This window comes from Mandrillus leucophaeus, unplaced genomic scaffold (assembly GCF_000951045.1).
Source record: "Mandrillus leucophaeus isolate KB7577 unplaced genomic scaffold, Mleu.le_1.0 Scaffold330, whole genome shotgun sequence".
NCBI classification, from domain to species: Eukaryota; Metazoa; Chordata; class Mammalia; order Primates; family Cercopithecidae; genus Mandrillus; species Mandrillus leucophaeus.
In genome coordinates, this window is record NW_012103477.1 from 466,245 (window position 1) to 492,192 (window position 25,948).

General features: G+C 63.8%; 1 protein-coding gene across 1 annotated transcript in view; it reads right to left on the minus strand.

Annotated features, from left to right (window-relative positions):
- The window catches only part of MEGF6 (multiple EGF-like-domains 6), a 144,271-nt gene that overhangs the window by 10,889 nt on the left and 107,434 nt on the right, over nucleotides 1–25,948 (minus strand). The window contains exons 8-37 of the mRNA XM_011988451.1: nucleotides 23,696–23,821; nucleotides 22,777–22,899; nucleotides 20,906–21,028; nucleotides 20,444–20,581; nucleotides 19,667–19,786; nucleotides 18,942–19,064; nucleotides 18,153–18,323; nucleotides 17,634–17,765; nucleotides 16,885–17,013; nucleotides 15,200–15,328; nucleotides 14,511–14,645; nucleotides 14,305–14,439; nucleotides 11,061–11,186; nucleotides 10,439–10,570; nucleotides 10,228–10,356; nucleotides 9,895–10,026; nucleotides 8,645–8,773; nucleotides 8,438–8,566; nucleotides 7,990–8,118; nucleotides 7,550–7,678; nucleotides 7,223–7,351; nucleotides 6,066–6,194; nucleotides 5,821–5,952; nucleotides 5,499–5,627; nucleotides 4,735–4,863; nucleotides 3,471–3,599; nucleotides 3,215–3,343; nucleotides 2,844–2,972; nucleotides 2,605–2,733; nucleotides 1,076–1,249 (exon numbers count right to left, since the gene is read on the minus strand). Of these exons, the coding sequence (XP_011843841.1) occupies nucleotides 1,076–1,249; nucleotides 2,605–2,733; nucleotides 2,844–2,972; nucleotides 3,215–3,343; nucleotides 3,471–3,599; nucleotides 4,735–4,863; nucleotides 5,499–5,627; nucleotides 5,821–5,952; nucleotides 6,066–6,194; nucleotides 7,223–7,351; nucleotides 7,550–7,678; nucleotides 7,990–8,118; nucleotides 8,438–8,566; nucleotides 8,645–8,773; nucleotides 9,895–10,026; nucleotides 10,228–10,356; nucleotides 10,439–10,570; nucleotides 11,061–11,186; nucleotides 14,305–14,439; nucleotides 14,511–14,645; nucleotides 15,200–15,328; nucleotides 16,885–17,013; nucleotides 17,634–17,765; nucleotides 18,153–18,323; nucleotides 18,942–19,064; nucleotides 19,667–19,786; nucleotides 20,444–20,581; nucleotides 20,906–21,028; nucleotides 22,777–22,899; nucleotides 23,696–23,821 (3,957 nt within the window). The remainder of the gene's footprint in view (nucleotides 1–1,075; nucleotides 1,250–2,604; nucleotides 2,734–2,843; nucleotides 2,973–3,214; nucleotides 3,344–3,470; nucleotides 3,600–4,734; nucleotides 4,864–5,498; nucleotides 5,628–5,820; nucleotides 5,953–6,065; nucleotides 6,195–7,222; nucleotides 7,352–7,549; nucleotides 7,679–7,989; nucleotides 8,119–8,437; nucleotides 8,567–8,644; nucleotides 8,774–9,894; nucleotides 10,027–10,227; nucleotides 10,357–10,438; nucleotides 10,571–11,060; nucleotides 11,187–14,304; nucleotides 14,440–14,510; nucleotides 14,646–15,199; nucleotides 15,329–16,884; nucleotides 17,014–17,633; nucleotides 17,766–18,152; nucleotides 18,324–18,941; nucleotides 19,065–19,666; nucleotides 19,787–20,443; nucleotides 20,582–20,905; nucleotides 21,029–22,776; nucleotides 22,900–23,695; nucleotides 23,822–25,948) is intronic.

The window sequence follows — 25,948 nt, forward strand, 5'->3', positions numbered from 1 at the left end:
CCGCCCCTCCTCGCCCCGCCCCGCCCCACTCCACCGAGATCGGGGCTCCCCTGTCTTCAGTTTCTGAACAATCTGCAGCCAGGACTGTCTTAGAAAGGCCCAAACAGATGCACACATACACAAAGCCAAGACGATTTGGGGGCCTCCAAGCCGAGGACCCCAAGTGTGAAATCCCCAGTTAGCCAAAAGGCAGAGCCTGTAGCCTGGCGCCCGGCCTTTGCCCCGCCCACATGTCCTGCCCTGCACGCGCCCCAAGCCTGCCTCTCACTTCCCTCTGCAGAGACCACCTTTCTCAACACTGCTGCGGGGTACACGGTTCGAAGGGGCGGGCAGCAAAGTCTGGGCTGGCCAGAGGGGTGGGGGCATCCCAAAAGCACTGCCTGCAGGCAGAGAGCACATTCCAGGACAGCCTCAAGGGCTTAGGCGCTAAGGAGTCACCTTCACACAGGTGCTGGTGCCTGCTCACACATGCCTGGCACACATGCCTTTGCCCCCTGCAGCACATGCGGGCACTATCGCACAGACGCACTGGCCACATTCACACACTGATGCACCCCTAACACACAGGCACTGACACAAACAGGCAGGCGCCTGCTGCCAGTGCAGGACTGCATGCATGGACTGGCACACACTGGATGCCACACACATGTACTGGCACACATGCACACACACCCTGCTGCTCACACTTGCATGTGCGTGCACAGACACACCCTCGCACCCTGGTGCATGTGTGTGGGGGGCAGCAGGGGCAGGGATAGCCAGCGTCCACCCACACTGTGGATAGTCCGGCCCAGCCATGGGGTCATGACCCTCTTCAGGCCGCCGGTGCAGTTTGCAGCCCAGCCTTGCAGCTGCTGGGGCTGGGAAAGCCGTTTCCGGCTGGCAGCATGGCCCACCCCGTGCCCTGGTTAAGTGACTGTGAAGTTCACACTCCACCCATCGGAAGCCAAGTGACACTCTGGGTACCGGCTGGGGACACATGACATTCACTATGACTGAATAGCCATAGGGTGACCTGGCCAACTCTGCAGTGGGTCAGACAGGGGTCCTCGACCAGGGTGGAGCTGGTGCTGACGGGAGGATGGTGCCTTCCCGCCCTTCCCCAGGGAGCCCAGCTCACCTTCCCGGCATGTGGGCCCCATGTAGCCATCCACACAGTGACACTGCCCACTGACAGGGCTGCAGTCAGCGCCACCCCCGCAGTCACAGTGCAGGGTGCAGCTAGGCCCGAACTGGCCCCTTCCGCAATCTGCAAGGCCAGGGGGTGGGAGACAAACCTGAGCATCATCCCTGCTTTCCCTGTGCCAGGGACCCTGGGCCTAGGGGCCCCCGGCAGAGCCCAGGTGCAGTGAAGCCTTCGCCTGGGTGTGTGTGGGAGCTAAGACCTTGGGCCTCGGTTTCCCCTGAGGAGTAAACAGTCCCTGCCCTGCCTTCCTCAGCTACATTCTGCAGCCAGTGAGCTCCTGCATGAGAAAGCCCAGGCCCGAGGCACACACCCAGTCACTACTGTGTTCCTGCCCTGCCCCAGGAGGGCAAACGGGAGCCAGTGGTCAGGGATGCCCCCTCAGGGCACAACAGGTCTGAGAGCCACAGGGCCAGGTATGCAGCCCCAGCAGCAGGGCCCCTCCTATCCTCAGGTGAGCCCCTCCTATCCTCAGGTGGGGCGCCTCCTATCCTCAGGTGAGTCCCTCCTATCCTCAGGTGAGCGCCCTCCTATCCTCAGGTGAGCGCCTCCTATCCTCAGGTGAGCGCCTCCTATCCTCAGGTGGGGCGCCTCCTATCCTCAGGTGAGTCCCTCCTATCCTCAGGTGAGTCCCTCCTATCCTCAGGTGAGCCCCTTCTATCCTCAGGTGAGTCCCTCCTATCCTCAGGTGGGGCGCCCTCCTATCCTCAGGTGAGTCCCTCCTATCCTCAGGTGAGCGCCTCCTATCCTCAGGTGAGCGCCTCCTATCCTCAGGTGGGGCGCCTCCTATATCCTCAGGTGAGCGCCTCCTATCCTCAGGTGAGTCCCTCCTATCCTCAGGTGAGCCCCTCCTATCCTCAGGTGAGCCCCTCCTATCCTCAGGTGAGTCCCTCCTATCCTCAGGTGGGGCGCCTCCTATCCTCAGGTGAGCGCCTCCTATCCTCAGGTGAGCCCCCTCCTATCCTCAGGTGAGCCCCTCCTATCCTCAGGTGGGCCCCTCCTATCCTCAGGTGGGGCGCCCTCCTATCCTCAGGTGGGGCGCCCTCCTATCCTCAGGTGGGGCCCTCCTATCCTCAGGTGGGGCCCTCTGGGCTGGAGGGGCCACAGCCCCCTCGATGTCCCCTGATCCAGGGAAGTCTTTCCACCCGACCAGAGCCCCTCCCATGACCATGGCCTTCCTGGGATGTTGTGGGACCCACAGGGCAGGGCCTGGCCTAAGGCTCTAGCAGGAGCGCAGTGCTTGGCACTGCATGTCCCAGCAGCTGACTCCAACCCCCCCAGAGGGCATGGGCCAGGTGCAGAGGCCATAGGAGGGCACAGTGCCCAGCCCAGGACTGGCACAGGTAGGGCCCAACCAATCAGTATTGGTCACTGTTGGAGACCCACACCCACGCCCTTCCTGAGCAGAACCCCAGACTCACCTAGGTTACAGGTGGCTCCTGAGCGCCCTGGTGGGCAAAGGCAGAGACCGGTGACAGGGTCACAGGGTGCCCCCCCGTCGCAGTCACACCGCTGGTGGCAGCCCTCTCCAAATGAACCTGGCTCACACCCTGGTGGGGGCAGTGGGCTCAGTGTCCCCCTCCTGCCCTGTACCCAGACGGGATGGGGCCAGGGAGCGGGGGTTCAGGGTGGGGAGAGGAAGCGGACATGAAGCACTCACCCCTCTCACAGAAGTGGCCGTGGAAGCCAGCGGGGCAGAGGCACCGGCCACTGATGGGGTCACAGGGGGCTCCATGTTGACACTGGCACACCCCCTGGCAGCCAGCCCCATGGAAGCCAGGGGGACAGGCTGAAGGATGCCAGTTACCATGAGACAAGGGCACACGGTGGCAGAAATGTCCAGTTTGCCCAGAGTGAGTAAAACCCGCCAATTCGGGGACCCGTGAGAAGCCCCTCCTGCCCTTCCTTGTCCCTCCCCACTGCTGCTGGCTCCGCACCTCTCTACTTCACTGCAGCCCGGATCACCCACATGGGAGGAGTGGACAGTGGCTGAAAGGGGCCCCAGCCCAGCTGCACAGGCCCCCAACTCACGGTGCTCGCAGGCCTGGCCGTAGAAGCCGGGGCCGCAGCGGCAGGTGCCCGTGGTGGGCTCACACGTGCTGTTGTTGCGGCAGGAGCACTCCAGACTGCAGGCGGCTCCATAGCGCCCAGGGGGACAGGCTGGGGACAGAGCAGGGCGGGGAGAAACAGGAGGACAGTCCTCAGGCGCCAGCCTTGCCCAACCCTATGGCAGCCCAGGGCACATCCCTGAGGGGATGCTGGGGTCCCACTGGCCCCACACACTCACCCAGCTCACAGTGCAGCCCTGTCCAGCCCAGGCCACAGGAGCAGCTGCCGTTGGTGGCGTGGCACAGGCCCCCGTTTCTGCAGGAGCAGGTGTGCTCACAGCCCACGCCAAACCGGTTCTGGGGGCAGCCTGGGGACAGAAGGCAGGTGCTGCCTGGAGCTCTGGCCGAGGGCTGGGCTCCCTCTGGGGACGTGTCCCCACAGGCTGGCAGTCAAATGCTTCCTGAGGCCTGTCAGTGCCAGTCTCTGCCTGCTGGACAGGCACATGCCAGGGAGTGGCACCAGCCGCATCCTCTCATTCATTGGTCATCTCAGGCTGCCAAGTACCAGGCCTGGTCTAGGAACTGAGGGTGGCTCAGTCATGGAGGGGCTGGGTGAGCGCCTGCCCAGCCTGCAGGAAGGGATTCACGGAAGGCTTCCTGGAGGCAGCGGCCCACTGTGAACCAGCTGTCTCCCAGCTGGGAGTGAGTGGACATCCTCCAGGCCTGAGAAGTAACATGGCTGGGCTGCCGTGGGCTCAGGTGGCCAGCTGCGGCCCTGCTATTACAGCTGGATGCCTGGGGACCAGCCCAATGGCACTATCCTTCCTGGCAGTGAGGCGGGGCCAGGCTACATCCCGGCTGGAGACTGGGCCCTGGGATCCTGAACCCTCTGCTGCCACAGGCTCCCAACGGGTCCGAAGGCCAAGAACTGGTGTGGGGGGCAGCCAGCCCCTTGATGCAGACTAAGGGTGGGACCAGGCTAAGAGGCTGTGGCTGTGTTTATGGGGACTGGGCCTGTGGGAGCAGGAGCCACCACACCTGTCCCTTGGGTCCAGCCCGTCTCTCTACTCTGGACTGTGCTCTAGACCCGCCTCCACTGTGGTCCCTGGGCCTTGGGCCTGGGAGAAAGGGCCGGAAGGACTCCACCGTCAGGCAGAAGCCAGCCACCCGGTCCCTCCTGCAAGGGGCCAGGCAGGCGCTGGGTAGGAACCTGAAGCCCTCACGGCCACCTCAATGAGGACGGGGTCACTGGGTGGCCTAAGCCTCGGGAGCAGAGTGTCGAGGCAGGGGCTGGGGTGGCGTGGGACGGTCCATCCCCCCAAGTAGGGCAGCGCAGTCAACACAAGCTACAGCACTCTCGCCTCAGCCCCACGGTCAAGTGGGGAGCCGGTGGCAGCCAGGATGTGTGGGTGCCTGGGCTGGGCCCACCCTCCAGCATCCCCATGGCTCATCAGTGACATCTCTGAGGGGCCCGTGAGCACACCCTCCACAGTGAACACCCACCTCGCTCACAGCGGACGCCGGCTCTCCCCGGGGGGCAGAGGCAGGTGCCGGTCACAGGGTCGCAGGCCGCCCCATGCCCACACCCACACACATGGGTGCAGTTGGGGCCGAAGCGGCCCTGCGGACAGGCTGCCGGGGAGGAAGCGGTGAGTGTGGCTGGCTTCCCTTCTCTCCCTGCCCAGTCAACCCCGGAGAGGGGATAGGACAGGATGGGATGGGGTGAGGGGACCCTGGGTCTGCCCCAGACAGGGTGGGGCCAGCCAGCTCCCATGCACCCACCCCGGCATCTCCCTTCCACCCACAGGCCCTGCTGGGGGTCCGGCCGCTGCTGCCTGCTCTGCAGCGACTCACTGCCACCCCCACCCACCCCGCCAGCTCTGCCGGGTCCCAGAAGGGGAAAGTCCCTGCACGACTCAGGGAAAAGGCCTGTTTCCTGGCAGGACACTTGGCCACAGCTGAGCTGCCCAGCTGACCTCTGTGCCCGGCTGTGCTCAAGCCCCTGGCAGACATGGCGCAGGTCACCAGGCACAGCAGGTGCAGGGACAGAGCTAGCAGAAGCCTGGTGGGGACTTGGTTTCACAGACACCCCCAGGGCTGCAGCCAGGGCTGCCCCTCTGGCTTAGCCCCACTTGGGGCCAGGCCCAGCTAGAGGGGACTGAAGGGCAGGGAGGTGGGCAGTTGGGGGCCGTCCTCCTGCAGGCTGGCTGGCCCTGCCCCGGAGACACAGGAGGCACCACTCAGCCCTGCTGCCACCAGCCACTCACTGAGGCTGCAGTCCGCCCCGAGGAACCCAGCGGGGCAGTGGCAGGCCCCTGTGGCCGCATCACAGGAGCCCCCGTTGAGACACCCACACAGCTGTTCACAGCCTGGCCCATACCGCCCGGGCGGGCATCCTGCAGGGAGAGGGCGAGCTGCAGGGGCTGGGGCTGGAGGCTTCCCCCGCGTCCCTGAACACAGCAAGGCAGCTCTCGTGAGGCCCCGACACCCTCCATCTTCCACCCCCTCAGACGAGGGCCTTCCCGGGGACCAGGGGAACTGGGCCCAGCAGGACTCCCGAGCCCCTGGGTGGGCATGGGCAGCACTCACGTTGCCGGCAGCTGGGGCCGTGGTAGCCAGCAGCACATGAGCAGATCCCAGTGGCAGGGTGGCAGGCTGGGTTCTCACCGGGACACCAGCACGTCTGTGCACAGTCCTCCCCAAAGCTGCCGGGTGGGCAGGCTGGGTGCAGACAGGCAGGGTCGGTCCTGGCCCAGCCCAATCAAGGAACAGGTGGCCTCTCTGGATTCCCCCGACCCAGTCGCTCCTCGGGGTGGGGGCTTGGGAGCACCCACCTTGTTCGCAGCCAGAGCCAGTGAAGCCAGGGGGACAGCGGCAGGCCCCAGTGACGCGGTGGCAGGCAGCGCCGAGTGGACAGCTGCAGCGCTGGGCACAGGCCTCTCCAAACCAGCCCCGCAGGCAGGCTGCAGAAAGATGAGGGATGGGGAGGCTTCCTGGGAGGGGCCTGTTGGGGATCTGTGGGCCAGGACAGGCCCAGAGTGGACGCTGTGGGTAGGACCCACCCGGTGCTGGCTGAACTGGGGGCTGTGCTCACCATTCTCACACCTCGAGTCCCCCCAACCCTGGAGGGCAGAAGCAGGCCCCGGTGGCATGGTGGCAGGTGGTTCCCCACCGGCAGTCACAGCGCCCCTCACAGTGAGGCCCGAATGTGCCCTTGGCACAGGCTGCAGGGACCAGACAGGGCTGAGAGCTCAGCCTCCAGCGGCCCCGCCCCATGGAAGGCGAAGGAGCAGGGAGATGGCAGCCGGGGCTCAGCACTGAGGCGACGGGAGCCAGCGACAGCCCTGAGGCCAGCCGAGTGCCCAGGCTTCCCTCAGACAGCAGACCCAAGGCTCCGGCCCTGAGCAAGGGGCCACCCACGCTGCACCCCAAGCAGTGAGGACGGCGCCCCTGCTGGAAGGGGGCTGGTGTTAGGGGCTTGGGTGGGAGGCCGGAGCTTTGAGGAATGAGGCAGTGTTGCCCTGGCATGTCTGGGCTCTGGAGAGGCTGAGGCCCTGCTGGGTGAACCAGGCCCTGCTGGGTGAACCAGGCTCTGCTGGCACAGCAGCCACAGGCAGACCCCTCACTGGCAGGAGGCCCCCAGCCAGCACAGGCTCCAGGACAAGGGGCGAAGGGGCCCCTCTCTGCATGCAGGAAGCAGCAGCGGCCCCCGAGCCCCAGAGCATCCTCTGTTCCACCCACCACAGGGCTGGCCGGGGCCACACACCCCTGCCAAGGCAAGGCAGCAGCACTCTCCCCACAGGCCAGCTTCCTAGGCTGAGCCCCCGCCTACAGGAACCCTTGGTGCTCAGACGGCAGCTCTTGCACTCACAGGACAACAGATCCCCTGGTGAGGCCCCGCCCCGGGCACGGTCCTCAGCCCTGCAATGAGGCTCACGCCACCCCTTCTCAGCAGGGCCTCCAGACTGCCCTGCTGCCCCGCCCCACTCACGGCTCTGACACTTGTCCCCAGTCCAGCCGGCCGGGCAGAGGCAGCGGCCCGTGTGCGGGTCACACAGGCCTCCGTTGAGGCAACTGCAGCTGTGCGGGCAGCCAGCTCCGACGTGCCCGGGGAGGCACTCTACAGGAACAGAGGCAGGCACGAGGGTGAGGGTCCTGCCTCCTGGGTCCAGGAGACCCTGGCTGATGCTTCCCTCACACAGGGCCAAAATCCCCACCCCAGGGCGCTGCCCCCTGACCTGGGAGCCCTCCTAGGCCTGCAGACAGGGCTGCACCAGGCATGCTGGGGTATGTCCCTCCTCTGCCACCCAGGACTCACCCTTCTCACAGGCCAGGCCGGCCCAGCCCTCCGGGCACACACAGTGGCCTGAGACAGGGTCACAGGTCCCTCCATTCTGGCAGAGGCAGGAATGTCGACAGTTGTCGCCGTACAGGCCGGCAGGGCAGGCTGGGGCCGGGGAAGAGGGAGCAACCTGCATCCCCCAGCCAGCTGGCCCCACAGGGTCTGTCTGGCTTTCCAGCCCCATGTTGGACTTTGGGGTCAGGGACCTTGCAGGGGGCTGCCTCTAGGATGACCTGCTAGCTCAGCCTGACTCACCATCCCTGCCTGGAGAGGGGCACAGGTGAAAGGCACGGTCCTCAGTCCTAACAGCCCCTTCCTCCCTCCCGCAGGCACCAAGTGTCCTCTGGGCCCCGCAAGAGGCCAGCACCCTCACTCAGGCCTGGACCCCACTCCCTGGACTCCTGGGTGGGGCTTACCCTGCAGGCAGGAGGGCCCCATCCAGCCAGGGGCACAGTGGCACTGCCCATGGACAGGGTCACAGGAGGCCCCGTTAAAGCAAGCACAGGCCTGGCTGCAATTGTGCCCGTAGGTGTGGGCTGGGCAAGCTGCAGGTGGAGAGGGCTGGTCAGAGCTGGAGGTGGACAGGACCCCAGGGGTTGGCAGCAGATCACAGGCAGCTGGGCAGATCTGCCAGGGTCCCCTCGACTGCTGTGGCCAACTCTCCCCTCCCTCCGGCTCAGGCCACCCACTCAGCAGAGTGGCCACAAAAAAGGACGAACACTGGCACGAGTGAGTAAAGCGTCATTCCCAGGGGGGCTGCCTGGCAGCTTTGGTCACTCAGGACAGGTGGCAGGAGGGAGTCTCCTACGGAGGACCCGGCACCCCCTCCTGCAGCACCCTGGGCTAAGCAGGGACCTCACGCACTCTCGGCACAGCGGGGGCCCCGGCGGCCAGCGGGGCAGAGGCAGGAGCCGTTCACGGCATCGCAGGCGGCTCCGGCAGTGCAGTTGCAAGCATGGCGACAGTCCAATCCAAAGAAGCCGGCCGGGCAGGCTGCAGGCAGGGGCAGTGATGTGAAGGGGCCCACACTGGAGTCCACCCAGCCTAGCCCCCGCCTGTGCCCTGGCTCACCACGCTCGCAGAAGGTGCCCCTCCAGCCGGCTGGGCAGGTGCAGGCCCCACTGACATGGTCACAGGCTGCTCCGTGCTGACACTGGCACCGCTGCTCACAGCCGGGCCCAAAATGGCCCTGGGGACACCCTGAGACATGCGGCCCCGGCCCACTATCAGTCAGAGGGCCAGGAGCCTGACCCAGCTGTGCCTGGGCCTTGCCGCCCTCCCCAGGACTGTGGGACCGGCCTGGCTCGTGAGAAGCCCCTTCTCACCCAAGGGAGACTGGGCTCACTCACACGCTTCATCCCCACCCAGGTGGGGCCACGGGAGGCTTGAGGGAGCTCCAGGCAGCAGCTTTAGGGATGGGAACTCTGCAGGGGCTGCCTCTAGGACACCCGACCCAGGCCTCCCCCAGTTCCACCAACCAAGCCTCGGGGGCACACACTGGGGGACACCAGCCTCAGTCCTAAGCAGACCCCTTCTCCATCCCCCAGGTGCCAGGCCTCCCGCAGTGGGGGACAGGACCTGCCCCTTCCTGCTGCATCTCCGGTGAGCCTGGTGCAGGTCGGTGAGAGGACCAACACTCTGGCACAAGTGAGCAAAGCATCATTCTCAGGGGGCTGCCTGGCAGCTTTGGTCACTCAGGACAGGTGGCAGGAGGGAGTCTCCTACGGAGGACCCGGCACCCTCCCCCCCCCGCAGCACCCTGGGCTAAGCAGGGACCTCACACACTCTCCGCACAGCGGGGGCATCATTTAGTCCAGGCTAGACTTTAGTCCGGGCTGTGGAGTGGGGTGGTGGGCGCTGGAAAGCTCAGGGAAGGCAGAGGAAGCCAGGCCAGGGCCCAGCCACAGTGCGCATGTGTGTGTGTGCATGTGTTGGGGTGTGTCGGTGCGCAGGAGGGGGCACGGCCAAAGGCTGTGTGTGCGTATGCATGTGCATGTGTGTGTGCGCTCATAGGAGGGGGCGCAGCCAAAGGCTTCGTGTGTGTGTGTGCGCAGGAGGGAGTATTGGCCAAAGGTTTTGTGTGTGTGTGTTCATGTGTGCGTGCGTGTGCACGTGTGTGTGTGCACAGGAGGGGGTGTGGCCAAAGGCTTCATATGTGTGTGTGCACACAGGAGGGGGCATGACCAAAGGTTCTGTGTGTTCATGTGTGTGTGTTTGTGCCTCTGTGCATGTGTGTGTGCATGCAGGAGGGGGCGTGGCCAAAGGTTCTGTGTGTGTGTGCTCAGGAGCGGGGCGCAACCAAAGGCAGGGCCAGGACTCACGCTGGTCGCACTGCAGGCCCACGTAGCCAGCCTCACACAGACACAGGCCACTGATGGCATCACAGCTCCCATGGCCAGCGCTGCAGTTGCAGAGGTGGCTGCAGTCAGGTCCCCAGTGACCACTATCACAGGCTGCAACAGAACTCAGAGTCATCTAGAGCAGGCCCCAGTGCAGGCCACAGGTACCACCGCCAAGTCAGGCACAGGGGCATCTCAGGACTGGGGCACTGCCTCATGCAAGCCCCCAGTCCTCAGGGGCCCTGGGCGGAGGCCTCTCCAGGGGCTAGGAAAGGAGGGACGTCTGGACAAAGGGCAAGCCAAGGGTCCCTGTACCTCTCTGACAGCTAAAGCCGGTCCACCCGGGGGCACAGCTGCAGTGTCCGGTGGCTGGGTGGCAGTGCCCATCATTGGCACAAGAGCACCGTGTCTGGCAGCTGGGACCAAACCAGCCTGCTGGGCACACTACAGGCAGAAGAGAGAGGGTGAGTGGGGCCTGGCCGCCTGCCCCGGGTCAAAGGCTCAGGGGCGGCTCCAGCTCACTCACCATCCTGGCAGCGGCTGCCGACGAAGCCAGGGAGGCACAGGCAGGCTCCAGTCTCAGGGTCACAGTGGGCGCCGTGCTGACATGCTGGGCAGATCTCCTGGCAGCCCAGCCCCCAGCGGCCCTCGGGACAATCTAGCACCCACCCCCCATGGCCAGTCAGTGCCCAAGCTGTCCTTGCTCAACACATCAATAAACACAACATGGCACGATGCCCCTGGAGCCACAGCCGAGGAGGCGGAACCACTGTTACCATCTCAGCCTGCCCCGGGGAGGAGAGAGGGCCCGGGCGCCTCCCGGGGCTGCAGGCTGCGGGGTGCCCACCATGGGAGAGGAGCCCCAGCCCCAGGCACAGTTCAGCTGGCAACACAAGGAGCCAAGCCCATTAGAGATTGGGAGCCACATGGAGAGAGGGAGCAGCTCGAGAGGGCAGCCTGTAGGCCCCAGGGGCTTGGTGGGGCAGCCACAGACCCCCATTCCCTACCCCAAGGGAGTGCACTCTGAGTTCTCACATCTGTTACAGACACTGGGATCCTCAGGGCTGGGGCCCCCACAGTTCAGGGCCCCATCAACTCGGAGCTGTGCAGCCCAGGGAGGTAGAACCGGGGCTGCAGCCGACACTCACCTGCCTCACAGTCTTGCCCAGTCCTCCCCGGCGGACACCGGCATTGCCCCGTGACCCCATGGCAGGGGGCCCCCCCACAGGAGCAGGAGCCTGAGCAGTTCACGCCAAACGTCCCCACCGGGCACTCTGCAGGAAGAAGCACGAGGGGCCTCAGCCACGCCATGTGGAGCGGCCCGACCAGAGCCTTTCCCCTAGGGGCTCCTGGCGAGTGTGCCTCCCACACCTCCCCACATGGACTCTGGCTCTAGCCCCGGGGTTGGGGGGCTGCTGAGCACACCTGGGGTCCCTAGAGTGGCCAGGCAGGTCAAAGGAACAGGCAAGGGAGGGGAGAAAGGGGAGCTGACGGATGGGAGGAGAGGGGAGGGGCAGGGCTGCTGGGGCAGCCTGGGAGAGGCTGAAGCAGATCCCTCAGCTGTCCAGGACCCTGGAGAGCTCCCGGGAGCCCGAGGTAGGGCCTACTCTTCCTCCGCCACCATAGTCACCAGAGGACCTGTCCTGGTCAGGCCAGTGTGCCCCCAGCCCAACCTGGCGATGCTGGTCCAGTCTCTCCCACTCCCCTACATCCAGCTGGGAGCCCCTCCAGGGACTCGGCCCCAGGGCTGGGGAGGCTGTGCACCCACTCGCTCCACCCCCAGAGCCACTGCCCCTTCCCTGTGGGATAGCGCTAGAATGGAGAGGGCAGGGGGCCTCCTGGAGGCCTAGGGTCCCCCTCCTCCACCCGGCAGGTGAATCAGACCCCAGGGAGCACAGAGGCCAGGGAGTCAGAGCATCCCAGGAAGGGGGACCTCGGGAGAGAACGTGGGGGCTGAGGATCGGGACCCCTGGAGAGGGCCCGCAGGGGCCGCTCCCCATGGCCTGGCAGAGCTGTGGGTGCTGGGAGCCCTGGATCGGCCTCCCTGGCAGAGCTTTTCTCTACTCTCCCACGCCTGCCCTGCCCTTAAGGGCCCAGCCTTGGCCTCCCCTGTGAGGACAACAGAGCACGAGGCTGGGCCAGGAGCTGGGGTGGCAGCCTTCTTGCCTCCCCCAGCAAGGCGCAGTCACTGTGATGCCCCTGCCTGCTGCTCAAACTGAACCTCTCCCTGGGCTCACAACGGCATCACAGCAGCCCCAAGAAGGCAGTCGACAGAGGCCCCATGCTGCACGCCCAAGTTCCACAGAGCCCACGTGTCAGAAGCCCACAGCGGGGCTGAGAGCCAGGACATGCCCAGCCTGGGGAGGAGCGCTGGAAATACAGGTAAAGCACCAGGCCTGGCCCCGCTGAGGCCCTGAGTACACATGCTGGTGAACCCTTGTCACCAGGGCCCATCCCCAGGGGCACCCGCCCACAGGGACACAGGGATGTCCCTGGGACTACAGACCTGGCACTCAGCGTGCCCTAGCGCACTGGGTGGTGTTCACAGGGTTGGGGGGTCGCTGGTCAAAGCAGCCCGACAGGGCCTCAGGGAAGCCCCCTCCACTAACTGGGGCAGATGAGTGCAGGGCAGAAACAGTTTCCAGAACCAACAAGAGGGGATGTTATCTTAATAAAGAGTGTTGATCTTTATGTCAACACTCAGATGTCATCCTGTGGCTTATCCTCGGGGCACCAGAGCCTCTTAAACAAAAGAGGGGAAGGGGCAGAGGAGGAGCGGAGGAGGGGCAGGGCAGGAGCCTTCCTCCTCTTAGGAACAGGGGGCTCTGGGAGCGGTGGAGGTGTGTCTCTGGCGAGGCCTCCTCACTGTCTCCGGTGTAGAGATCGGGGAGTGGAAGGAGGGTCACAGGCATCAGGGGAGGGTGAACTGCTGGTGTGTGTGTGCGTGCGCCTGCCTGCATTCATGTGTGTGTGTGTGTAAGTGGTGTGTGCACGTGTGTGTGTACACGTTTGGGGAGGGGAGTGGGAGGAAGGGTGGGAGAGGATGCCAGGGAGTCAGGAGGAGCTGAGTCCCATGTCCACACACTCACAAAGCCCTAGGGCTTGTGCACAGATGGGGAGTGGGCACTCAGAGCCGCTGCACGCCGGCCTGAGGCCACAGAGCTCCTGCGAGGCCAGGTCGGGAGTCTTGGCCTAGAGTGCTCCGACCCTTAGTGGCTGGGACCAGGGCGGCCTAAGAGCTGGCTGGTGGGTCCTTGGGTGGACGTTGCTCCCTCTGCGGGCCCCTTCTCATTCCCCAGATGGAAGTGGGGAGGGGAAGGGCCCATGCTGGGGGGGCTTGAGTCCAGACAGCCCCCAGTATGGCCCCAAGGGAGGCAGAGGAGGGGGCTGGCACCGGGCTTCTCGTTCACTCTCCAGCCCAGGACGTGGTCATGCTGGTCACACGGCAGGCCCTCGTGGCTCCCGTCTCTCCCGGCCAATGGGTGTGGACAGCGTGCACCGCGCCAAGGGAGGCTCCAACCTGCCCAGGCCCTGTCGGTGGCCGCTGCGGCAGCTCCGTTACTCATGCCGAGGGCGTCTTCCTTCCCCTCGTGAGCCGATGACACACTCGGGTATTTCCTACCCCGGTCATGAGACTGAGGAGTGACCATCCCGCAGCTCTGAGCCTCAGATCAGCTTGCTCAGCTTTCTGCTTGGCCAGGACCACATGCCATTGTCCTGGTCATTGCACCTCCCGCCAGTGCAAGCTGGGGCAGCCAGGACACCCCCACCTTCCTAGCCCTCTTGGCAAAGCCCCCAGCCCCATGCACGCCGGGCTGGAATCACTTCGGGGAGTTAGTCCCCGGGTCTCCAGGAATACCTAAGCACGGACTCAGCTGGTCCATCTCTCAGCCAGCTCCTAACAGCCTCCTCCCCTGCCTGCCATGTGAGTGTGGGGCTCCCAGGCTCTGTGCCTGCTAGACCCAGGCCGCAGCATCCACATCCAGGGGCCTCCAGCCACGACCCCAGGCCGGCACTGCGGCCCAGACCACTCTCCAAACCACCACCTCCGGGGGCAGCCTCTGCTGCCGGCTCACATGTGAGGAGGAAGCTGCTGCCCCAGCCTCCAAGAGAAGCCCACAGTCTGTTCCAGTCGAGGCAAGGGAGGAGTTTGGAGAAGCACCAACCCCTCTCTGGGCCAGGCCCAGAGCAGACCTGCCCTAAGCAGACCAGACTCAGACTCGCAGCCGCACCACTGCTGTGTGACAAGCTGTCAAGGCAAGGCACCACCTGAGCTCAGGCGAAGGAGGCCGATAGTGACAGCCGTGCAGCCCTTCTGAAGCCCACCCTCCAGCCAGGCAGGCAGCCTAGACCCACAGAGACCGCCGGGAGCCCCAGGAGCCAGCCACTCACCTTGGTCGCAATCCTCTCCCTGGAAGCCAGCAGGACACTGCTTCCCACACTCGCCGCTCACGGGGTCACAGGCCACACCCACTGGGCAGGTGCACGCCTGCCGGCACCCCAGCCCAAAGTAGCCCGGCTCACACTCTGCAGGGTGTGAGAGAGGTGGGTGGGGTCAGCCGGCCCTGGCGCCCCCCAAACCCCACGCGTGGACTCACCTGCCTGACAGCGCTCGCCCCGGAAGCCGGCCTTGCAGGAGCAGCTGCCATCCCTCTTGTCACAGGACCTCGTGTGGGGCTGCACACACCGGCACTCCTCCGAGCAGCCTGGCCCGAAGGCCCACGGCGGGCAGGCTGCACCCACGGAGCCATGAGAGGGGTGCCCCATCTGAAGCCCCGCCCTCCCAGACCACTTCCACCGGCCCTGGGTCAGCCAGGACGACAGCCAAGATCATGCAGGGAGCTGTCATCCACCTCTCCCCCTGCAGCCCACCGCCCCTTCCTCCCCGAGTGTCTGAATCCCAGGGATGGGTGACCCCACCAGGGACTCCGAGCTTGGCCTTGCTGCCAGGAATCTCCAAAAGTCAAGACAGGCTTCATCCCCTGGAGGCTTCTGCAAAAGGCCTGGCCCTGCCCTCATCTGCAGCCCTCCCACCCATCAGGGCTGGGAGGCACCATGAGGCTGGGGACCGTCCACCCAGACGCCCTGGATGCCAGCACAGTTGCCGTCGAGAGGATGTGGCTTGGAGTCCACAGACTCAGGGCAGATCCCAGACCCACATCCCAGTGGGTGACCTGGCTGGGCCCTGATGGTCTCATCCCAACCCAGACTACAGGTAATAGGACACACACCATCCCTTCCACCCGCTGCGGCCGCCGGGGACACCGGAAGGGGCGGTGAGACTCACTGAGGTGGCAGAAGCGGCCGTAGAGCCCCGGGTCACAGAGGCAGGCCCCGTAGAGGCGGTGGCACCGGCCCCGGTTGGCACAGTTGCATTTCTTGCGACAGTGCTTGCCATAGTAGCCCTTGGGGCAGCCTGGGGGCAGCGGGGCTCCGTGAGAACCTTGGTGGCAGCCAACCTACCACATGTGGTCCTCCCACGTGGTAGGATGCTCAGGGGCCCAGGGCCCAGCACAGGAGCTGGGAGCAGCCCCCACCAGGGCACTAGGTGAGCCTCCAGGATTGGCTGTCTGCCCTGGCTGGTCCGTCCCCTACATCCCCTGCCCCCAGGGCTTGCGGCAAGGGCGGGTGGAGGAGCACCTTCCTTGGCCCACACTGGAGAGATGCACAAAGCTCACGCTCCACTCTCCCCAAAGTCCGGCTCCCTTCAGGAGCCACCTGACTTCTGTCCCATGGCAGTCACTAAGCTTGACCTCAGAACCTCAAAGCAGGAAGGACACGTGGCCCCAGTGGCCAGGGTCCCAGGCCCAAGCCACAGGTGGCCCCAGAGCTAGAAAGGTCCTCGCCTTTCTTCCCCAAACAATTCCTTCTGGCTGGGTCCTGCCCCACGTCCTTCCTCGTACTGAAGGCAGTAGTAAGCTGAAGGTGCCCCGATAACGACATGGAGACTATGCCCCAGGACGTGGAGACTAGGCACGGTTGCATTTCTTGCAACAGGGCTTGCCATAGTAGCCCTGCGTTATCCAGGTTGGCCCTGAACCCAAAGACAGATATCCTCATCAGAGAGGCAGGCGGAGGCTGAGACAGAAAGAGGAGGCCTAGAGAAGAGGAGGTGACCCCTCGATGCTGCAGGCAGCCTGGAGGGTACAGCACAATCCCAGGGGTGCAGTGCCCGGGAATGAATATGGGGGTTCCCTAGCCCCCTGTAGAATAGAAAGGGCAGACAAAGTGGGGAAGGGAGGCATGCCGACAGGGAAGAGGCAGGAAGCCCTGTGCAGCTGCCTGCGGTCCCCACAACCACCAGGCAACCAGCCCTGCAGAGCACAGCACATACAGCCAGGCAAGCTCACAGCGCCACCTGGGCATGGGGCACAGGTTCTAGGGCTGGCTATCTTCCTGTCACGAAGGCAGAAAGTTTATGATACGTTAGCTGCACTCTCCAGCGAAAGAGGCAGAAATGACGAAGTCTGGAGACTTAAAGATGAAGCTTTGACCACCTGGGAAACATTTTCTGGACTAATTCCTCCAGAAAGGTTGAAACTTCAGAGTTAATAAGGACGTCAACATCATCCCTTGCAGCTACTGGCCCCTGAGTAATCCCTTCTGCAAACCTCACCCAGCCATCACACAGTTCTACTTGAATGCTTCCAGGAACGGGGACCTCACTGCCTCCCAAGGGAACCCATTCTAAAAGTGTTGCTCTGTAAAGTCTTATCCTCTGCTACAGTTAGGCCCTGGGAAAATTAGCAACAGTGAAAAAGCAACACCCCTTTCACTCAAGGGCCTCATTCCCTCTCAAGCACAGCCTAAAGCTCTGGAGACGGCGAGGAAGGAAGGGAAGGGAGTCTAGGAAAAGTTTGCTGGCAGTTTCCCTGCTCCAGTGGGAGGAAGGAGACAAGGAGGGGTGGCGCCTCTCACTTCCCTGACAGCCCAGGGGGTAATTCCAGAAGCACCAGAAGAGACTGCACGCACCATCCTCACAGTTAATTCCACTGACACCCGGGGGGCAGCGGCAGGTCCCCGTGACAGAGTCGCAGGTCCCACCATTCTGACAGCTGCAGGAGAAGCTGCAGTTCTTCCCGAAGGTGTCCGGAGGACAAGCTACAAAGAGTGACAGGGAAGCGTCAGGGTCACCAGCCAGCATGACACTCAGAGACCCCTTCCTAGGGTTGGAGGCTCTGGGTTTAGAAGGAATTGCCTAGAGATAAAATGATGGCACTTGTGCCACATCACCCCTGCCCATGCTCATGGGAGACACCACTAATGGATCACTGACTCCTCTCTCTGAACGCCAGCAGAGACAGGAGTCTCCTCCTTCTGAACCAGCTCTTCCAAACAGGCAGAGCCTCACAGTTATTACGGGCCCCCGGCCATCTGAGCTAGAGGAACCCAACCCTTCAGCAGACAGCCCTCACTGTCTTAGTTATTTGCTGGCTTGCTTGTTGCTGGACCGTGAAGACTGATATTTAGGAAGGACGAACACCTTGGCTCGCTTGTTCCCAGGGAATCCTTGCTGCCTGGAACAGTGCCTGGCACAGAGTGGACGGCCAGGGGATGTTTATCAAAGGACTGAACAAATGGATGAATGAATGGATCTGCACGGGTCTCCCTGCCCAAGGCCAGCAGCCAGGAGTAAAACTGAATAGGCTCAAAGGGCTGTTCCCAGGTCTTGGGGCTCAGAGGCCCCTTCCCGGCCCCCAGCCCCTGCCCAGCCGCCTCACTCTCATTGCAGATGAGCCCAGTCCAGCCCTCGGGGCAGTCACAGCCATCCAGGCCCGGGAGGCAGGTCCCTCCATTCCTGCAGTCATCACAGGTCAAGCTGCAGTCATGGCCAAAGGAGTCATCCAGGCAGACTGGGGGGCAGACCAGGATGGGGGTGTTCAGAGCCTGACCCCTGGCCTCAGCAGGCATAGAGGCCTGGCTCAGATCCTCACGCCAGGGAAGGGGCATAAGGGGCATCCTCAGCCCACAAGGGCCCCAAAAGGGTGACATGAGGGCAGATGCTGGGGCCAAAAGGAGCCCTAACTTGGGACCTGCAAGCCCAGTCCTGCCCAGGCTCAGCCCGCATGAGTTGTGCAAACTGAGCCAGTGGCTCAACCTCTCTGGGCCTTGGTCTCACATGGCATTGCAGGGGTCCTTCCTCACGTCCCCAACCTCTAATTGGATGGCAGCCTAGCCCAAGGGGTCGCTGGCTGCCGGCCCTGCGAGCAGGAGCCCCCGGGGGCTGGGCTCGTGCTCACCAAACTTCTCTGTGAGCGTGTGTTCGCCCCGCAACTCTGCCTCTTCCTCGTCGGCCCCGATGTCGTCATCCTGGAAGAGTCTCGGCAGCTGGTCCTGGAGCACGGCGATGTGGGGTAGGGGCCGCACAAAGGGCAGCTCGCCATTCAGGTCCACCACCGGCTCCTCCAGGGCTGCCAGGGGCACAGAGGCCCCTTAGTCCCTGCCACCCACCTGCCTGCCCCAGCGACTCCCCGGCGGGTAGGGCTGGGCCTGAGCCCCACCCCAGGGCCCCTGCCACCGTCCTACTGCCTCCACTACCCCCACCTCCTCAGCCTGGTCCCGGGGTCATCCCAGCTGCACCCAACCCTCCTTCTCAGGACAGAAGGCTCCGGGCCCTGAGGACCTGAATCCTGCCCCTCTGCCCCCAGGCTCATCCCAGCTCTAAGGACTCTGGGGCCTAGAGGGGTAGAGGTGGGAGCAGCTGCCATCAGTCCCAGGGACATCACCTTAGGTCTTGGTGCCTTCTCTCACCTGGTCAGGACAGGTGCTGGGCTGCAGGAGGATGCCTGTCTCACCAGCTTCCCCCACCCCACTGTCCTCAATGCCCACATGGCCCTCAGAAGAGGCAGGACCCCAGTGGGTCCCCAGGGGCCCAAGAGCCTCTGAGGTGGTGTTGGCCCAGAGAGGCCAGGGGACAAAGGACCCCAGGCAGGTGGGGGTGGGGTGGGCCAGGCCTGCGGGATGCAGGGTCAGCTGGGGCAAACTCGAGAAGGCAGAGGCCGGTGCTCCTCGGAGGGCGGGAGACTCACGGCTGCAGCCCCTACGGTCCTCGTGCAGCCGGTAGCCGGCCTCGCAGGAGCACTGGAAGGAGCCGGCCAGGTTGGTGCAGTGGTGCTCGCAGCCACCACGGCTGGAGGCGCACTCGTCCACATCTGCGGGTGACCCGGGGCCACTGAGGCCTGTGCTTCCAGGTGGGGAACCAGGGAGGCCCCTGCCCACCCAGTCCTATTTGCAGGACTGAAGCCCTGGTGGCCCTGCCAGAGGTGAGTGGCTCATCTCTTGAAGCAGCCAGTAAAACTCACCCCCAGCCACAGCGGCCACTCTGGCCACCCTCCCACCCCAGGGTCAGAGCCATGGCAGACACCTGCTAGAGGGGCCAGGCTGGGCGGGGCCAGCCGGGCAGCAGCCAGGGGGACAGGCCCAGCTCCAGGAGACAGCAGCCAGTGACCTCAGGCCAGAGGGAGGGAGGGGGCAGGTCAGCACAGCCCTGCATGTAGCCGGGCAGGTCAGCACAGCCATGCACACAGCAGGCACTCCACCAATACCCAGAGCCCTGCATTCAGCAGGCACCCAACCAATATCCACAGTCCTGCATGCAGCAGGTGCTCAACCAGAACCCACAGCCCTGCAGCAGGGCACAGAGCAGGCTGACCCCATGCCCACCACGGGGGGAACAGAGCCAGCCCCGTGCCCTTCCTTAGGGCGGCCCTGCTCCCAGGCCACCCCAGCTGTGCAGTGGCAGGGCAGTGCTCACCCTCACAGCTGCAGCCATCGGCACTGAGCCGGTAGCCGGCGTAGCAGCCGCACTCGTACCCGCCAGGGTTGTTGGTGCACACCTGCTGGCAGCACGGGCTGTCTGCACAGTCATCAACATCTGTGGGCACACACCACGGGCCCCCTGGTACCAGGCACCTGCACGTGCACACGCTCCCACCCACACACAACTGCATGCAACTGCATACAACCACACACAACCCACGTGCCCTACTGCATGTGCACCTGCCCACAGTCTCACGCGTGCACACCTAAATAATGGCACCTGCGGACAATAGCACCCACCACACAATCACACCCACGCACATGCATGCTCCTGGTCCCACATACACAGACACACACAGGACACATGTCACAGCCCCGGGGCCACCCGCCTATCTGCTGGGAACAAGGTGTTGGGACTGGGGCTAGAGGGTGGGGACTCCATCTGAGAGTCAGGGTCTGGGGTGTGACTCCCAGAACACTGGGTCCTTCCCAGGTGATGGGGCGGTACTGAGGAGGTGCTGACGGGGTAAGGGGGTGCCGTGACCGTGGGTATGGGCCCTGCAGGCTGATGTGGGCACCTAGGGTCTTTCCTGGCCAGGGTGCTACCTCTGTCAGGTCTGCCCTACCACCCCGCCTGAGCCCAGGCAGCCAGACCAGGACTCAGGGAGACAGGAGAGGACCTCCAAGTCATGGCATGGAACTGATCCCAGATCCAGGGCAGCAGCAGGTCCCTGGAGTGGGGTGTGGGCATCTGGGAGGAGCCAGTGCGCACCGATGCAGGTCCTCTGATCTGTGTCCAGCTCATAGCCACGGGGACAGGTGCACAGTGGCCCAGCGCTGGTGTGGCTGCAGCCATGGGAGCAGCCACCGTTGTTGGCCTCACAGCTGTTCACAATTTCCATCTCGATCCCTGCCATGAGACCAGCCATGCGGGATGTGGGATGGCGGCTAGGATGACCACCACCTACCTTGGTTCCCCCCACCTCCACCCAGCAGCCAGCCTCGGGTCCGGGGACACCCGTGGGAAGCAAGCAGCAACATGGAGCTCCCAGGCCTTGTCGGGTCTGGGACTCCCTGCCCTCCCTCGACCCTCTGCCCACCAAGGGCTCATACGCAGGGCTGCCCCTGATTGACAAGGAAGCTCTTTGTTCTTTGACCAAAGCAGGCCGTGGGGTCCTGGGGAGTGGCATGGCCATCCCGGGCACCTTCAACCTGTTGCCGACTGCCCACTCACGGTAGCACTGCCGGCCATCAGCGCCCAGCTCGTAGCCCGTGTGACACACACACTTGAAGGACCCCTGGGTGTTGAGGCAGCCATGGGCACACTGGGCCAGCCCTGCGGCACATTCGTCCACATCTGGAGGGGAGAGACCACGGGGAGGACTCAGAGGTGCCGGGAAGGGCCTTTGCACGGGGCCAGTGGAAGATAGCGCACAGCCCGCTGACACCCAGGGCCTGTGGCTACATGACACAGGCATTCAAGGCCAATCCCACTGTCCCAGATGACCACTGGTCACAGCCCTGCAGGTCCCCTAGGATGAAGAAGTCGGCACCCACACGGGTCTCACGCTAAGCCCACTGAGTGACCAGGTGCCATTACCCAGGCAGCACTTTCCTGGTGTCAGTGAAGACATGGAACCACACACCACGACACCCCGTGGCCATCCGGCAGGTGCTGGTGATATAGTCTGGCTGTGTCCCCACCCAAATCTCACCTTGAATTGTAACTCCCACAATTCCCACGTGTGGTGGGAGGAACCCAGTGGGAGGTGACTGAATCATGGGGGCAGGTCTGTCCTGTGCTGTTCTCGTGATAGTGAATGAGTCTCATGAGATCTGATGGTTTTAAAAATGGGGGTTTCCCTGCACAAGCGCTCTCTTTTCCTACCGCTATCAACATAAGGTGTGACTTGCTCCTCCTGGCCTTCCGCCATGACTGTGAGGCCTCCCCAAGTCATGTGGAACTGTAAGTCCATTAAACCTCTTTCTTCAGTAAATTGCTCAGTCTTGGGTACGTCTTTATTGGCAGCACGAAAATGGACTAATACCCTTGGAAACTGACCACTGCCTGGTCTGGACACACCCTGCTGCCTCAGAGACTCACCCTGTGGACCCCCAGGGTGGCGGCAACCAAATCGCTCCCCAAGGCCGCTTGACCCAGGGAAGAGTCAGGAACACCCAGATGTGCAGTGAGGGGTTAACAAATAAACGTTCCCCAGCCATGCTGCAGAGGGTGGTGTGGTGTGGCAGTGGGTTCCAAACAATGGCACCTGCCTGCAACCTGACTCTAAACAAGCACATTCACAAACAGCCCCAGCAAAGCAGCAGAAGCCCATCCCATACATCCATGTGTTTCCTGGGCTCAGTAACAACGTCTCCTTTCTTCTTTAGTTCTATTTTACTATTATTGTTTTCTTTATTTATTTTTAGACAGAGTCTCATTCTGTCACCCAGGCTGTAGTGCAGTGGTGCAATCATGGCTCACTGTAGCCTCAACCTCCTGGGCTCAAGTGATTCTCCTGCCTCAGCCTCCCAAGTAGCTGGGACTCCTGCCTCAGCCTCCCAAGTAGCTGGGGCCACAGGTGTGCACCACCATGCTCGGCTAGTTGGGTTTTCTTATTTTTTTGTAGATACGGGGATCTCACTACGTTGTCCAGGCTGGTCTTGAACTCCTAAACTCAAGCGATCTGCCCACCTTGGCCTCCCAAAGTGCTGGGATTACAGGTGTGAGCCACTGCGCCTGGCTCATTCCTTTTCTCTTATTCACTCTTTGGTTTTCCTGCCAGGCAGGCACTACTTAGGAAATACAATAGTTTAAAAACTATAAGCAACACCTGGGCTCCGTGGTGCACTTCTGGTGAAAGGAGCCTCAGGCTGGGAGCAGCTTTGGCAAGCCTTCCTACCCTCGCCCCTCAGCCCCCAGCAGGGGAGATGAGAGCGCCACATCCCAGGTCACCCAAGGGGGGCAAGGCAGGGCCAGTCCTGCTCCCAAAGGGCCTGGTCCCATGGGAGGCCACGGCCCCAGAGTTAGACACAGGTCCCTCCACAGCGCCTGGGTGTGCTTTCTGACCCTGGGTGGGGCGGAGCAGGGGAGGGGCGTCCTACCTTCACAGGCCTTGCCGTCCGCTGCCAGCTGATAGCCTGCGTGGCACTCACAACGGGCGAGGCCCCTGACCACCTGGCACCTGTGCATGCAGCCGCCATTCCTGTCAGCACACGGGCTTCTCCCTGCAGCCACGGACCCAAGGAGGGGGTTGGAGAGAGGGGATCCCAGTGGCCGCAGGGCACCTGCCCCAAGGCTTCTTGTGAGACCCCCCTCAACCAGTGCTCTCCCCACTCTGTGCTCCAGGCTGATGGGCTGGGCAGTGGGTCTCCCTCCTCCCAGGTGCGGGAAGCCCCCAAGACGCCAAGAAGACTCTGCAGTCTCAGGACAAGGCCAGCCAGCCCAGGTCAACCGCAGCCCAGGCCAGCTCCTCCCACCACCCTTCTCTGTCCAGGTGCTGGCGCTGACACCAGGGCGGTGGCCCCCAAGCTCTGTGACTCCAGCCCCTTCATGCCCATACTGGGGAGGACCCTAGAGGCCAGGTGGGGGCATTCTCTCAGCACCTGCCCCACCCACAGCCCCCATTTCCATATTCTGGAGGACCACTGACCCTGCCCCACCGTCACCATCAGCAAAGCCCCCTCCTTCCATGAAGTCCTGAGGACTCAGAGCAAAGTGCCAAACCAGGCCTGGCCCACCTCCTCCTCCCAGGGGCAGCAAGCCTCAGGTGGGCACCTATGGAAGTGAGGCAGCCCCCATCAGGTGGGCACCTACAGTAGTGAGGCGGCTCCCATCCTGAGCTTCCTGGCCCCAGATGTGCCACCCCGGGGCACAGCCTAATGGGCTGGGCCATGGCCTACCAGGCCTTTCAGCAGCCTTGGGGGCCTCCTGAAGACCCACTTCCTCTAGCAGCCCAGGCAAGGCAGCTCATCCTGCCTCCACCCCCAGGTCCTCCATCCCTCCCAGGCTGGCTGCACTCACGGACACAGCGCCTGCCATCCTCCTGGAGCTGGAACCCGGGCCGGCACTGGCAGCGATGCCGAGTGATCGTGAGCTGGACACAGTGGTGCTGGCAGCCGCCATTGCCCAGGGCACAGGAGTTAATGGCTGGGGACACGGAGAGGATCCCAGGTCAGCCCAAGAGGACGCCTGGCCAACAGTCTGTCCCCGGCTGGCATGGAGTAAGGAGTGGCATGGCCACTTCCTCCTGCTGTAGAACCCCTCCCGGGCACTCCGAGCCCCTCCGCCTTTTCATCTCCACCGTCAGACGCTGCCTCCTGCCCAGCCCACAGGCCTGGTTTTGCCTTCTCTGCCACAGACAGAATCCTCAGGCCCGCGGGGGATTCACTGGACCCTCCAGCCCCAGCCTGCTCGAGGGCTGGACACAGAAGGGGGCCCCACCCAGACAGAAGCCCAGCACCCCCCAGCCCAGAACACTAAGCGCCAGGGGTCTCTGAGAAGCTGCAAGTAAGGGCTCAGTGCCCCAGCAAGCTGCATCTCCCTGGAGGAGGCTGCAGGCTGGCAGGCGGTGACTGAGACCCAGGCATCTCACCACCGTGGTCCTTAGGCCAGGGCGGAGGCAGGTGTGGGGATGCCATGGACAGTTGCCATGGGCCGTAGGTTTGGCCCCCAGTTCCCAAGGGACCAGTACAGCCCCTACCCACCCCAGGCCAGGCCACACCTCACGGCTGACCCCATGCAGTGCCCACGCTCTCATTCCTCCATGCACATTCCTGCAGCGCATGGGCTGTGGGGTCAGGTTGACTCAGCGGGCGCCTGTACCCAGCGGATGGATGGGGCTGTGCCCTGAGCTGGCCCAGGGACGGGGGGAGAAGGTGCTGGGCCAGGCTGGGCACCCAGGGTGGGCACTAGACCTCTGCCAGAAGCTGCAGCCAGCCCCTTGGCGGGGGTTTGGTTACTGTCATGTCTCTGGCAGTCGCCTTGTGGTTAGGGAGGGAGTCAGCCCCAAGCTCAGAGGGAAGCTGCAAGAATGTGCTGTTGCCTGTGCCCGGGCAGGGGACGCCGTCTGCCCAGGCCTGTGCCCAAGGCAATCCCGAACCCCATTACCAAAGCGCCAAGACTCTCGGAGCGGGGAGGCTTCTTTGAGATGCCGCCTCCTCTGGGGCACCTCCTGAGGGGCTGCCAACATCCCTGGGAGTCGGCTGGGCCCGGGGCCAAGACTGGGGAACCCATCTACTGTTGCTGCATGGTGGATGGGAAGCCCGGCACCACGGAGGGGAGAGCAGTCAGAGGTCAACGGAGCAGGCAGCGGCTGGAGCAGTGGAGTCGCCTCTGGGCCCTGAGAAGGTCCCTCAGAGCAAGTTGGTTTAAAAACCCCACCTTGCTCGCCGTACCTGTCTCCCACAGGGGAGCAGGCGCTGAGGGTCTCCTCCTAGGGCAGAGCCAGCCTTGGGAGACTGTTGGGGGTTGCAGTGATGGCTCCGTCTCCCGCCCCACGTGGCCCTGACACGTGCAGGCTGTGGGGAGCCCAGGGCAGAACTCAGGTAAGCCTGTCTGCCTCCGAGCCCCGAGCCCCATCCACTTAACTGCCCAGACAAGATGGGAGCTGTCCTGGCCCCCAGGCCCGGCCTGCCTCACCTGAGACGGCTCTGCTGAAGCTACCACCGTGGCTCCAGGGGACTCTGAACAAGGCCTGGGCCGGCCCCGCCTTCTCGGGGGGCCCTGTTTATTGTGTTCACCACAGCAACAACACCCCTGTCTGGAACACGTAATAGGAAACAGACCCCTCCTGGCAGGGCCAGGCAGGCACAGGGGGCACAGAGCCCATGGCAGGGAAGCTGGGCCATCAGGACCCAGGCACCACAAGGACCCAGGAGGCTGTGGCAGGGCTGGGAAAGAAAGAGGCTTCTCGTCAGCCCCTCCAGACAGGCAGAGACCCGAGATGTACCCAGGGACCACCGGGCATGGCGCCCACTGAAGCCCACCAGGGCGGGGGGTCAGAGGCAGGGATCCCCCCAGAACCCGTCCTCTTGCTGCTCTCCACACAGTTCTAACACCCCAGATGCTCCCAAGCTGTGCACAGCCGGGAGCCAAGCCCAGTGTCATCGCATATATCCCGTGCCACAGATTCCCGGAAAGCTGAACCAGGCAGATTTTCACCAGCACTGGGACATGCAGCTCAGGAAGGGCCACCCCTGCATGGCCAGTGCCCAGCACTGCTGGGGATGTGTCCAGAACCCTTGGGACACTGAGACCTGGCTGCAAAACACACAG